General features: G+C 40.3%; 1 protein-coding gene across 1 annotated transcript; it reads left to right on the top strand.

The window, feature by feature from the left end:
* Positions 1-2,191: 2,191 nt before the first annotated feature.
* Positions 2,192-3,206, top strand: LOC133047671 (eukaryotic translation initiation factor 3 subunit J-like). The gene has a single exon (XM_061131045.1). It carries the CDS (start codon positions 2,192-2,194, stop codon positions 2,963-2,965), a length of 774 nt encoding a protein of 257 aa, XP_060987028.1. The 3' UTR covers positions 2,966-3,206.
* Positions 3,207-11,253: the final 8,047 nt, after the last annotated feature.

The following is an 11,253-nucleotide window of genomic DNA, read 5'->3' as shown; positions in this document are numbered from 1 at the left end:
TTGTGCCCAAGCCAGGACCACAGATTGTGTCCAATCATAGTCTCAAAGATGGGTCACTCTCAGAGACTTGCAATTCAGTCTGTGCATCCTATTTTGTGGCCCAAGCACTGGCTACTACACACATCTAACTCCCAGCAGTTTACTTCTCCTGCTTTTCCCTCTATCTGGAATTCTTCCAAATTCTTCTACTGTGTTCCAACTCATTCTTCAACTGTCAGATAAATATAGCTTCCTGAGAGAAGCTTTCCTCAACCTATCACAAATTAGTCCATGCCCCCTATTATATACTCTCACCTTTTACTCTCTACACTTTTCCATCATAACACTTATTTCCATTAAACTGAATTCATTTATGCCATTGTGTACTGAATGAAAGGCAGCATCGCAGAGTGATGAAGACCCAGTTCAATTGGGTTTAAATCCTGTCTCATAACCTCCTAGCTCTCTGACCTTGGACAAATTGCTAGACTATCCTCACCTTCCTCATGTGAAAAATAGTATATACCTGATGAGACAGCTGTGGGAGTAAGGATATGAACATGTCCATGTGTAGAGACATGTGAATAAATACCGCTGATACATGTGACATATCATTCAGCCATGGAATAACAATATGTTTCTATGAGTGATACAACGTGAACTTTCGGTATTATAAAAGCTGTAACTTAAAACTGCAGATGGTGTGAGGCAGGATTGCATATTTTTTTTAAGTATATGTTTCTTTTTAAGTATATGTTTCTTTAGAAAGGCTCCTTATACATGTGGAAAATAATACAGATTGTCTCAAATTCCTATTTTCCCCCCTGTCTTGTTCAAAATATCAGCTTGGGTGCAGAACACTATGATTCTAAGCTTTCTATGAGCCAGAAATGAGTAAGAGATCAAATTTTGACCAATGACAAGGGTACAGAAATACCTAGGAGGGCCTTTCTTGCCGAATCAAAAGGCAGATCCTTCCAGGAGAAGACTTAAGTGGTGGTTACTGAATCCTTTGCTGAACATCCCTGCCCAGAATTCTTGAGATCCAAATATTGAAGAACGGTAGAATAATGAATGAAAAGAGCCAGTTGCTTGATGACATTTTTGTACAACTATGTTAGCCCTGGATGCCCACACTGGACTTCTTATTATGTGAGAAACATTAACCCTAAAGGGCTAAGTGACATACTTAGCCAGACTAAACGCAGGAACAGAACTCTGGTTTACAAACGAAGCCCAGGAAGCCAAACGCCAGTCTGCAGCAGTGAGCCTAGAAACGGTCAGAACTTTGTTAAGGGTTCCTGACAACTCTTTCTGCTTTCTCTCCTCATTCAAACTCAGGATCAACCAGCAAAAGTCTGTGCTTCCCTCCAAACCAATCACATATAATGCCCTATTCCTAGATAGCCTGCCTCCAGCTTCCCCAAGTCAATAACCTCCAATCAGAGCACATGTGAAACCTTGTCTTTTTTTTTTAACTGTAAAATCTTCCCACTCCTCCAATTGCCTTTGAGTCTCTGCCAAATGCAAATGACAATGCCTGACTCACTTGCTACAGAAAGTTCTGAATAAATAGTCTGTTTTTTCTCATTTGGGTGGTCTTTGCACAACCTCATACGTGTTTAAACATCTGTTTGCCAGTTTTTCTGTTACTCAAGGCTAAGCAAAATCTTGATGTACCATTATTGTTGATGCTTTTAATGAGCTATTTTACTAATTAGACAAAGAAAACTATTCCTGAGTGCAGTGTGTCTCAAACTTCACTGTGCATATAAACTCCCTGGGTGTCTGATGTAGTTGGTATGGGGTGAGGCCCAAGTCTCTGGTTCTATCAAGTTCCCAGGTGATATCAAAGCTACTGATCTGAGTACATTTTGAGTAGCAAGTCTACAGTGGATACCTTCTAGCAAGCATTTAGATTTCCACCTTCAACAATTTTATAATTTAAAATATCAGTTTTCCTTTCTACTGGGGGAGAGTGATGCTAGGAGGGCATGAGTTCAGCCAAAGAAATGAACATGGTATTTCATGTTCTACTTGCCCCCAAACTTGGTTCTTTGGTGTCTGGGACCTCTCTAGGTATCCCTTCTAGACATTCTGGGTAGACAAAGTCAAAGAGTTTAATAAAAATGCACTAGAGGATCCGGTGACTCACCTCCGCCGCGCAAACTCTCCCCTGTTTTCCCTTACACACGCTCACGCCCGGCTCGATATGGCAGCGGCGGCGGCGGCGGCGGCTGGGGACTCCGACTCCCGGGAGGCGGACACGTTCTCAGTGGAAGACCCGGTGCGGAAGGTGGGGGGCGGCGGCACGGCCGGCGGGGACCGCTGGGAGGGCGAGGACCAGGACGAGGACGTCGATAACTGGGATGATGATGATGATGAAAAAAAAGAAGCAGCAGAAGTAAAACCAGAAGTAAAAATTTCAGAAAAGAAAAAAATAGCAGAGAAAATAAAAGAGAAAGAACGGCAGCAGAAGAAAAGGCAAGAAGAAATTAAAAAGAGATTAGAAGAACCTGAAGAACCTAAAATGCTAACACCAGAACAATTAGCAGATAAACTGCGGCTTAAGAAATTACAGGAAGAGTCTGACCTCGAATTAGCAAAAGAAACTTTTGGTGTTAATAATACAGTTTATGGAATAGACGCTATGAACCCAGCCTCGAGAGATGACTTCACAGAGTTCGGAAAGTTACTAAAAGATAAAATTACACAATATGAAAAGTCACTATATTATGCCAATTTTTTGGAAGCCTTAGCTCGAGATGTTTGTATTTCATTGGAAATTGATGACTTGAAAAAGATTACCAATTCATTGACTGTACTCTGCAGTGAGAAACAGAAGCAAGAAAAGCAAAGCAAAGCCAAAAAGAAGAAGAAAGGTGTGGTTCCTGGAGGGGGATTAAAGGCCACCATGAAAGATGATCTGGCAGATTATGGTGGTTATGATGGCGGATACGTACAAGACTATGAAGATTTCATGTGACGTTTTATCTTCTCCTGGTGTCTTCTTTCTGTTGCCCACAGTCCCTTCAACATGTAGCACAACTTCCTTTCCTTTCAGTTCTGCCAAATGCTACAATCAGAAGTGCAGTATCTTTTGTGCTGGCTATTTAATCCCTTGACACTTAGGTGCTAATGTGCAAATGAGGGAACTTGGATCTTGTTGCCAAGGGGTTAAAATTGGGAACCTCTGTTGCTACTAAATCATAGTTTTAAAAAACAAACCTAATGATGTTGTCATTGTTGCTATCTGATTCCATAGCAGCAGTCACTGAATTGGAAACAAAGGTTGCAACATGACAAAAAATTTGTGTAGTATTTACCAGTACCATTCAGTAATACAACCTTAACCATACCTCCTTGAACTACTTCATAACTTGTCAAGAAAGCGGTCTGCTGCAAGGGCATGTGGTGTGCACCTAGTATTAAAATTGCTTTGTCTTAAAATTGAGCGTGAGGATATTAAAAATACATTGTGAAGAAGACTGATAATCTCAGAGTGAAGATACAGCGGCTGCAAAGCACTAGTTTAATACTTAATTAAATGACCAAAACCCTCCAACTTTGAAGCTGAAGAAGGTAAACCTCTCCATTATTGCATTACACGTTGTGGAATCTCTTGACTGCATAGACTGTCTAGTTTCTATTTATCAGACAGTTGTACTGACGGAGTGCTTCAGATGGGGGAGGGAAAGTCCTCACCTGTTTCATTTGTAATTGTCTGAGAAACAGATCTTACTTTGTTCTCCAGGGCTGCAGTGGAACAACTTTAACAGGGTTTTGGCATTTCCTTTCCTTTATAAAACATGCTCAGCAAACTGCACCAGTTAACTACAGTTTGGTAAATTGTTATGTTAACAATGATGACATCTGCAGTGTTTTATAAAGCAACTAATTTAATAAAGTCACCTTTGTGAGGACTTAAAAAAAATAAATAAATAAATAAAAATGCACTAGAAAACCATGCATCCAATCTGAATCCCTCATTCAAACACTCTTCTTTGTGAAAAGCGATGAGAAGCCCGTGCTTGACAGGCTAGTTGCTGCAGGGCTTGACCACCCATTGGTCATACAATCTGGTCCTCCAGTATCAAAATGATGACACAGCAGTGCTTCAGTAATGAGAGGAAAATGTTTCTAGAATGAGCCTGCAAAATGCTGAGACTTCAACAGATAAATCTAAGAATGAGAGAGAGGGGAATTCATCAACAATTTCACTATAGCCACATTTTTTTACATTCAGAACAAACATACAACATTTCCCAAATCACTCCCTTATGCAAACACTATAAGAAGGAAAGCACCCCACTATAGTAAATAATGAGTCTGTTTATTAACATCACAGAAAAGAATGCTCTGAATTTCTGAGGGAAGTGTTATGTTCTGAAGACTAAGCCTGAAATTTTGTTCAAACAAAATCTTGATCAGAGGCCCTGTCAAGAGAAGAAATCTCAGAATCCGGTACTTACCTTTTTGTCCAGGTATTCTGAAATGCATGAAACTCAAATAGGAGTTTGCCGCAACCCCTAAGCAGACACAGATGCTATCTCCAGGCCCAATTTTGTGGCAATGTGGCTTTAGATACATTATGAACAAATCTACCCAGAGCACATAGTTTTGAGAATTATAAATCAGACTGGCCGCTCCACTCACAGAAAATAAAGCCATTATCATAACTTTCTCACCAGCATCTGAAAGTCACCAAAACATGAAAGCCTGTATACATCCTGATATGCGGTAAATGGACATTAAAGCACGTGGATTAGCAATTACATCTTAAAGTGACAATCTGACAATCTTTGTGCTCTCTGAGAGCATAGCAAAAGCAAATATAATCTTAAATGTGGTAGGTGACCAAGACAGACTACTAAATTTGCTTGCCTAAAAGCTTGATGGTCTTCTCTATGCCCTAAAATCCCTTATCTTACAGAATTTACATTAGAAAACTTGTGATTGTAAACACATTCCTTGCCCCTTTGATATGTAAATCTTCCTAAAACTTTCTTACCAGTTTCACCACCCAGAAATGTCTGTCTGAAGGACTTGGGTGTCATCTCTTTGAAATAAAGTCAAGGAAACAACTATAGGTGTGAACAGGAACACAGGATAGTTGGGGCCTCAAGGCTCTTTCTTTTGGAGGAGCTTCTATTTCCCTGAAGGGTGAAGTTCCTCATCACTCATTTAGCTCCTGCTTCTGGGAGAGCTCCAGGAATACCTGAAAGGGGGAGAAGAAATAAACACAGGGATGTCATGCTGCCTCCTGTAGTGAATGCAAAGTATATGCATATACTATACATTCATAGTCCATGGATGATTTAAAATTACTAAAGCTGACCCATGTGCTCCAAGGTAGACCATGGGATGCTGTCCTAATACAGGCTGAAGCTCTGGACCCACTTCCCATTCTCTGTGGACTTGTAGGAGCCCAACTCCTATGAGTTCCTTGCTCCAGGTTATAAAACTACCTCCTGTTAGGATGATAGGGGAAAGTTGACTCTTCTTTCGGGTAAGGCCAACTAACGAAACACAAATGACCTAAGACTCTTCTCACTTCAGCTCTTAAAAAACTCCCCAGCCATTTGCTTCAACTGAGTTGAGCTCAGACTGTGTTCTGGTCTCTCCCCTGTTACAATAATCTTGAAAATTTTCCTTGCCTGTTTAACTTTATCCAGTGCAATTTTTCCTTTGACATAGGCATTTAACTATGTAATCTACTAAATGAATACACCCATGTTCTCTAACATTTTTGCCATTTAATGAAAGGGGGCAGTTTTCCAAATACTGCTTACAGTCCCCACCACAGCAAAATTGTTAGCATTCTGGATTAGAAGATGACACCAATGAGCTGATGTAAGCTTCACAACAAACATGCTAGGTTTACACCGTATTGGAGGTAAAATATAAAGAAATAGAAGTATCGAGGGGAAAGGCACACTTCCTGTTGATTATCCCTCCCACACTTTGCAGTGAGGAGAGTCTGGAATGTAAATCAATAATTGGAATTCAGTATGGTAATTGATTTTCGAGGAGTACATGCACCGAGTCTTTAGAAGGTCAAAGAGGAGTATCTAATTTAGATCGGGGAGGTATTAGAGAGCAAGTGACATTTTAATTACAACTTGAAGGATCAGTGGGTATTAACCAGGCAGAAAGTTAGAGAATAGTTTACCTAGGTAGCAGGAACAACATGCACAAGCCACGGAAACATGAGCAGGCTGAGCATAACCTGCTGTTGGGAAAGGATGAAGACAGGAGGAGGAGGGGATGAGAGAGGACGAGATGTCTGGATGGCGTCACCGACTCAAAGGACATGAGTGTGAGCAAGCTCCGGGAGTTGGTGATGGACAGGGAAGCCTGTCATGCTGCAGTCCATGGGGTTGCAAAGAGTTGGTCATGACCGAGCCACTAAACTGAACCGAACCTGAGACCATGTGTTGTTGATTGGGTAACTGGTTCATAGTGTGTATGTGGAACCCTTAATTCTTGTTCCCTCACCCCATAACATATACATTAGCTAATGCATTCAATTTAACTTCCCAAACAAGATCTTTCCCCTTCTCACCATCTCTATCCTACTTAAGTTTGAAAACGAGAATACATTTTAAGGTTTTGATTTCAGAATCGAGCCTCTGTGGTTTGAGCAATGTCATAACACTAGTAAAATGGCTAGCATAGAATTCAACCACTTCTTACCTCCCCTATCATGACTTCCCTGGCCAGCCACCATAGTTTTCCCCTGGGTCATTGCACAGCTTCCCGACTAGTCTGCCTGCTATCGCTCTTCACTCTCCTACAATCTCATCCTTTGACTACAGCCAGAATGCTCCCTTAAACCTGCAAATCAGGGTCCTGCTTTTGGCTAAATTCTTACCGTTGCTTCACATTGTCCTTAGAATAAAATCTAGACTTTTTTTTTTTTTTTTTTTGAGGGGAGCATGAATATGTTTGTTCTACTTCTCTGGTTTCATGAAAGGTTTTTACAAAGGTACTTTTAGGCTTTTGCCTCATTTTAAAACCCTAATCATGAAGGTATCTTTAATTACTGCATCAATACATTGGGAAGAGGACTGACCACAGATGGCTTAACCCCTCCCTTCTCCTTGGGATCTGTAGGCTTATGCAGAACTTGCCCACAGGCCTGCTCTCTGGCAACCAAAGAAAGGGTCTTGGCCCCAGTGGTATTTTTGGATGACTGGCTCCTTATTTAGAAACACATCTAAAATGTCACCTGACCACCCTGTCTAAGGTAAGCCTTTCACCTCCATTACTCCTGTAGAAATCATGTTATTTTACTTATAACATCACTCACTACATGAGATTTCCTTCACTTGTTTTGTTTTGGTTTTGGGTCTTTCCACACTGGAAAGCAAATCCATAAGAGCAGGAATCTTTTCCTTCTGTATCTCCAAAAGCCAGAACCATACCTAGCACAGGTGGACAAATAATTACTATGTAGATTCAACCTACAGAAGTAAAGAATGGTTAGATAATGAAAACTAGTTCTGTCTAGCTAAAGGCCTCAAATTTCATAGCATAAAATCTTTGCCCTCTTCAAAGAGAGGGATTTTAAAAGTTAAAACTTTAAAAACATTGTTCAAAGTTTTGAAAACTGAAAAATAAAAATAAAACAAATTTAACTTTCAAATAATAACTTTTATAAATTATTAGAAAATAATTAAAAATTTAGCCATGAAGCTATGCAGGATATGTGAGTTTTACTTTCTAGTTGAAAGAGATGTATCAATAGACAAGGTAGGATTTGGTTATATAAAAATGGTCACCTTTTGATTCATTGCCTAATATCCTTAATAATGTAAATTTACTGCTTACCTATACTTAAGAGCCTGAGAAATGTAATTGGGTTCTCTATCCCATGTGAGTAATCTCTAATTTTCATATTCATTAAATCACTTTTAATCTCACACATGAAAATACGCTACTACTCCTAGTTGTCTAAGTAGGAAGATTCATTTTGTAAATGAAAGCAGCTGTAAAATGACTCATTAATCTCTATAACATCATAGGTGATTCAAAGGACATGATTTTAAAACAGTTGTCTACCTTGTACTATGTAAAGACAGTTTTTAATTTATTGTCAATATCTCCTGGTCATTTTCTAGTGGTTTTAAGATAAGTCTCAGCTAATGTGTCTAGCTTGACTTAGAAAAATCTAAGTCATCATATATCTGGGGCAAAGATATTGATCTTCCTGAATGACTATTTAAATTCCCACAGTCCATATTCTCCAAAAGAAACATATTAACAGATTTGAAGATGCTTGGGAATTACAAAGACAAACTAATTTCTTCTTTTAACACTTTATTCCACTGATCCCCTGTAATTTCTCCTCTCTCAGATGAAGTTTGGATAAGGCAACTGGGTAACAAGACTGTCATTGCTGCTTTCAAAGTGACATTTGATTAAGCACCTAGGGCACCTAGGGCTTTTATTTAAAAGGACTGGATTCTTGTGCTAAGAAGTTAATCCTTGTGTTTCTGATTCAATTACATTTGCAGATTCAACCAGGGCTTTTAATTCTATCTCTTCTTCCATAGGTGATTACTTTGAGGGAATTCTGATAGTCTAAGTCACATTTGCTGTTTATTTTTGGAGATCTTCAAATAAAGGATTGGAGGTAGCCTTAGAAACCATCTTTCTCCATTTTTATAAGGTAAGGAGGTTATTGCATACTTTTACCTTTGATTACTATCCATTTTGTCAATGTTTCTAAAACTTAAAATGTACAAACCACTTTGAAAAAACATCTTAATGACTATTGATATTAAAATAAAATTTTGTAAAATGACTTCAAAGTTATAAAAACACAAAACCAGATGTAAAATCATTTCACTTATATAATTTAACTACCATAAGCCTGAAATTAATTTAAATACTTAAACACTAAAAAAAAAACAAACATAGTTACAGTTTTAGTTATTGTGATGGATGAGGTTGTGACCTGGAATTAAATTGACAAGGTTGGGGTTTAACAGTTAAAAGATGGAGCCTCAAGACTAGTTCTATATGTAGTAATTCCTCAGTTTTAACTTTTAATTCAGAGCATGGATTTTTGGAAAAATATGGTAAGAATACATTAATAGTTCCCTTTTTGTTTGCTATTCCAGAAAACTCAAAACTACCACTTACAATCATGGCTATCAGGCATATTCTCAAATGTCAGTTTCAAAAGTCAGTCTGAAAACTTTCTCGTTCAAGTTAGTATTAAACTGAATGAAAATCTAATCATTGATTGACTTTGGAAAATAATTATACTTTCACACTTTTACCACAGTCCCTGCTAATGAAATGCTATAAATGATCTATACAAGTTAGGTTTACTATGATCTTGGTCACAGTGTTTATAGACAGTGCAATCTCAGCACAGCTTCCTCACACTTGCTGTACCTATGCTACTTTGAATCTCAATTTCCCACTGATGTTCTCTGAGCTACATCAATACCCTCCTTCACACAGTACCTTGACACTGGGAAAGATTGAGGGCAAGAGGAGAAGGGGGCGGCAGAGAATGAGAGGGTTGGCATCCCTGACTCAATGGACATGAGTTTGAGCAAACTCTGAGACATACTGAAGGACAGGAAGCCTGGCATGCTGCCGTTCATGGGTCACAAAGAGTTGGATACAACTTAGCAACTGATCAACAACACAGTCCCTGATGGGGCTTTCAGTCTTCATCAGGACAAGCAGGATCTTAAACACAAATATAAGTGTTGGCACTGTGATTATGTGAAAATCCTCAATAGTAACTCTTGAGTGCCCAAGAATTTACCCCCAGGCCCATGGAAGTTTTGATTAGGTATTTATTCAACCACAAAAAAACATAGGTTACATTGGTGGGTATAGTATGTGTTTCAAAGGAAAAAAAACACATTATTTTCTCTTCTTTTTTAACCTCCTACTTCCAGTGTACTCCTGACCTTGACTGAAGGAGGCGTAGATGAGGGCTCAGCAAGGTACACATTGCTAGCTGTCTTCTATGTGCCTGGTGGCCCGGGAGCAGCGGCTGAGTGGCTGTGAGGAGATACCCCACATCCAAGGGCAGAGAAGCCCCAGAAAACAGTAGGTGCTGGAGCAGCCGCTGCGCAGCACTGGAGCGACTTTGAGAAGATGCCTGATGTCCAAGGGCAAAGAAGAAGCCCCAGCAAGACGGTAGAAAGGGCGAAATCACATTTAGAATCAAACCCCGTACCCACCAGAGAGGCTCACTGGGCTCATACCTTCTGTGCACCAGGACCCAGAGACCCCACAGAGACTGAGACAGAACTGTGTTAGGGTGTCTTCTGAGGAGGTCCGGGCCAGCAGTGAAATGCTGCATGGGCAGGGACTCTGGGTGCAATAGACCGGGGTATGGGATAAACCTTCTTGGAAGAGGTCGCCATTAACCCACCGTAGAGCTGCCAGAACTTGCACAAGACTGGGGAAACAGACTCTTGGAGGGCGCACACAAAACCTTATGCATACCAGGACCAGGAGAAAAGAGCAGTGACCCCACAAGAGACTGACCCAGACTCGCCGTGAGTGTCCAGGAGTCTCTGGCAGAGACGTGGGTTGGTGGTGGCCTACTACAGTGCTGGGGAAACTGAGTGTAGCAGGGTGTGCATGGGATCTTTAGAGGGAGGTCACCATTATCTTCATTTCCTCCACCATAGCTTGGCCTCAGGTCAAATAACAGAGAGCAAACACAACCTTGCCTTTCAACAGAAAATTAGATTAAAGATTTACTGAGCACGGCCCCGCCCATCAGAACAAGACCCAGTTTCCCCCTCGGTCAGTCTCTCCCATCAGGAAGCTTCCATAAGCTCTTATCCTTCTCCATCAGAGGGCAGACAGAATGAAAACCACAGTCACAGAAAATTAACCAATCTGATCACACAGACCACAGCCTTGTCTAACTCAATGAAACCATGCCATGTAGGGCCACCCAAGACAACGGGACATGGTGGAGAGTTCTGACAAAACATGGTCCCCTGGAGAAGGCAATGGCAAACCACTTCAGTAATCTTGCCTTGATAACCCCATGAATAGTATAAAAAGGCAAAAAGATAGGACACTGAAAGAAGATCTCCCCAGGTCGGTAGGTGCTACTGGAGATCAGTGGAGAAATAACTCCAGAAAGAATGAAGAGACAGAACCAAAGCAAAAACAACACCCAGTTGTGGATGTGACCAGTGATGGAAGTAAAGTCTGATGCTGTAAGAACAATACTGCATAGGAACCTGGAATGTTAGGTCCATGAATCAAGGCAAACTAGAA

This window comes from Dama dama, chromosome 3 (genome assembly GCF_033118175.1).
Source record: "Dama dama isolate Ldn47 chromosome 3, ASM3311817v1, whole genome shotgun sequence".
Lineage (NCBI taxonomy): Eukaryota > Metazoa > Chordata > Mammalia > Artiodactyla > Cervidae > Dama > Dama dama.
The sequence above is the reverse complement of the archived record's forward strand: the minus strand, read 5'-3'. Positions and strand labels throughout refer to the sequence as shown.